The sequence below is a fragment of the Colobus angolensis genome, unplaced genomic scaffold (genome assembly GCF_000951035.1).
Source record: "Colobus angolensis palliatus isolate OR3802 unplaced genomic scaffold, Cang.pa_1.0 Scaffold37, whole genome shotgun sequence".
NCBI lineage: Eukaryota > Metazoa > Chordata > Mammalia > Primates > Cercopithecidae > Colobus > Colobus angolensis.
In genome coordinates, this window is record NW_012117043.1 from 1,839,046 (window position 1) to 1,841,653 (window position 2,608).

The 2,608-nt window shown below is 50.3% G+C and overlaps 1 protein-coding gene across 1 annotated transcript in view; it reads left to right on the forward strand.

Moving 5' to 3' along the window:
* Positions 1-348: 348 nt before the first annotated feature.
* LOC105520147 (chromosome unknown open reading frame, human C17orf64) overlaps positions 349-2,608 on the forward strand; it is a 13,076-nt gene continuing 10,816 nt past the window's right edge. Inside the window, exon 1 of the mRNA XM_011953765.1 lies at positions 349-482. Within this exon, the coding sequence (XP_011809155.1) occupies positions 432-482 (51 nt within the window). The 5' untranslated portion in view covers positions 349-431. The remainder of the gene's footprint in view (positions 483-2,608) is intronic.

A 2,608-nucleotide genomic window follows, 5' to 3' on the forward strand; every position in this document is an offset into this window, starting at 1 on the left:
CCCCTTGGGAAGCCCCCACCACGGCGTACCCCGGCAGGCAGGAATGGCACACGTGCAGGAAAATGAGTTCAAAAGCCTTACCAGGTGGTGTCAGAATCAACAGCATCTGACAGTACCCTTGGGAGAAGGGGCGCCAGCCTCTCCTGGCCAGCTGTGCGCTCTGCCAAAGTCCTCGCTCGACCCCGCACATCTTGCTCCGTTCCCTAGTCCAGATCCCAGCTGGAGGAGCCAGCTGCCGCCACCCCTAAGAATGAGGGGATGGGAGCGGGGTGGGGGGCTGGGCATTGTGTTGGCAGTTGCCATGGCTTTGCTCCGAGTTCTGGAGCCAATCTGCCCACTCCCTGAGACGGCCAGGTCACAGAAGCAGAAGGTCAGAAGCCAGAGGGGACGTGGGGAATGCCACCCTAGAGCCTACTGGCACACCTGCTGAGATGGAGGCCTCAGATGGGCAAGGGGGTGAAGGGGACAAGCCACTAGAGAAGGTGAAGTGGGGTGTGAGGGAAGGAGGGAAGGAGCGTCCCGGAGGGGCTGGTTTTGGAAAGTAGAGAACATGAAATTCAGGAAAGAAGAGAAGAACAATGGTAGGGTACCTGAGATAGCAAGAGGCCTAAAGCACAAGAATGTTCATTCATTCAGAAGTTTATGCTTGACCTGTGTTCCCCGCGATATGATGGGGAAGAGGTCGCCTCTCATTGTTGGTTATTAAGACTTGAGAGTATGTGTGTGTATACACATGGTCTGTGTGTGGTAGTGTGGTGTGTGTGCTGTGTTTGGGGAGTTGATCGACCAGAGTCCTGTCTCCAGGACCTGGAGGAGCCTGTGTCCCATCTCTGCTCCATGCACCTCCCTCCCTTTCCCTGGCCTTTCCTTTCAGAGTGGTCTGGACAGGTTCTTCCTTGTTGTCCCCCATCACAGACCAGAATTCATACTTTTCTGAGAAGCTGTTGAAAGGTGGCAAATCCAGTTCTGACGTCCGGTGTTATTTCACAGTCACTTTGCTGCTACTCATTTTCAGCTTCCTTTTTTCTTTTTCCTTTTTTTCTTTTTTTCTTTTTTTTTTTTTTTGAGATGGAGTCTCACTCTGTCACCTAGGCTGAACTGCAGTGGCATGATCTTGGCCCACTACAACCTCTGCCCCCTGGGTTGGAGCAATTTCTCCTGCCTCAGCCTCCTGAGTAGCTGGGATTACAGGTATGTGCCACCACACCCAGCTAAGTTTTGTATTTTTGGTAGAGACAGGGTTTTGCCATGTTGGCCTGGGTGGTCTTGAACTCCTGACCTCAGGTAATCCACCCATCTCGGCCTCCCAAAGTGCTGGGATTACAGGTGTGAGCCACTGCACCCAGTTTTGCTCCGTCACCCAGGCTGGAGTGCAATGGCTCCGTCTCAGCTCACTGCAACCTCCGCTTCCTGGGTTCCAGCAATTCTCCTGCCCCAGCCTCCCAAGTAGATGGGATTACAGGCATGCACCACCACGCTTAGCTGATTTTTTTGTATTTTTGGTAGAAATTGGGTTTTGCCATGCTGGCCAGGCTGGTCTTGAACTTCTGGGCTCAAGCAATCCACCCACCTCAGTCTCCTAAAGCATTGGGATTACAGGCGTGAGTCACTGTGCCTGGCCGAATTTTCAGCTTTCTTTGCCCCACTGTCATGGTCAAAGGTTCTTTCTTGTCATCACCATCATTCACTTTTTCTGAATGGTCATTGGATGCATGGTTTATTAGTCCATTTTGCATTCCTATAAAGGAATACCTGAGGCTAGGCAATTTATAAAGAAAAGAGGTTGATTTGGCTCACAGTTCTGCAGGCTGTACAAGAAGCATGGTGCCAGCATCTGCTTCTGGTGAGGGCCTCAGGAAATTTACAAGCATGGCAGAAGATAAAGTGGGAGCAAGCTTGTCATATGGTGAGAGAGCAAGCAAGCGAGAGAGGAGGACCTTTCAGACTCTTGTTACCAACCAGCTCTCACATGAACTGACAGAGTGAGAACTTACTTAATTAGGGCAGGAAGGGCACCAAGCCCATTCATGAAGGATCCACCCCCATGACCCAAACACCTCCCACCAGACCCTACCTCCAACACTGGGGATCACGTTTAAACATGAGATTTGGAGGGGACACACATTCAAACCATATCACGTGACATGATGCTAGCGGCTAGGGATGCAAAGAAGTGGGCCCAGTCTGATGCAATCAGTAAACATTTGCCAAGTGACTGAGTAAATGAATCCCTGTTCATTCCCCCAAGGAGTTGCTTAAATCTTTTGATGCCTCATTGTTCTAATCTGTGACCAGGGTTAATGATATTGAAACTGTCCCTAGAAACTTTATACAATTAATCAGGAAAAAAGAGGGGAAAAATGAAAATTAACTGAGCTTGCAGGCCATTCAACATAAATCATGAGGTCAGCCTGCTCTCTGATGCACTTCCTTGGAGTTCTTTGGTGCCTGTTTCCTTAGATTCCGTAGACGCAGCTGGGTGCGGTGGCTCACTGTAATCCTAGCACTTTGGGAGCCAAGGTGGGTGGATCACTTGAGGTCAGGAGCTCGAGACAAGACTGGCCAACATGGTCTCTACTAAAAATACTAAATTAGCCAGGCATGGTGG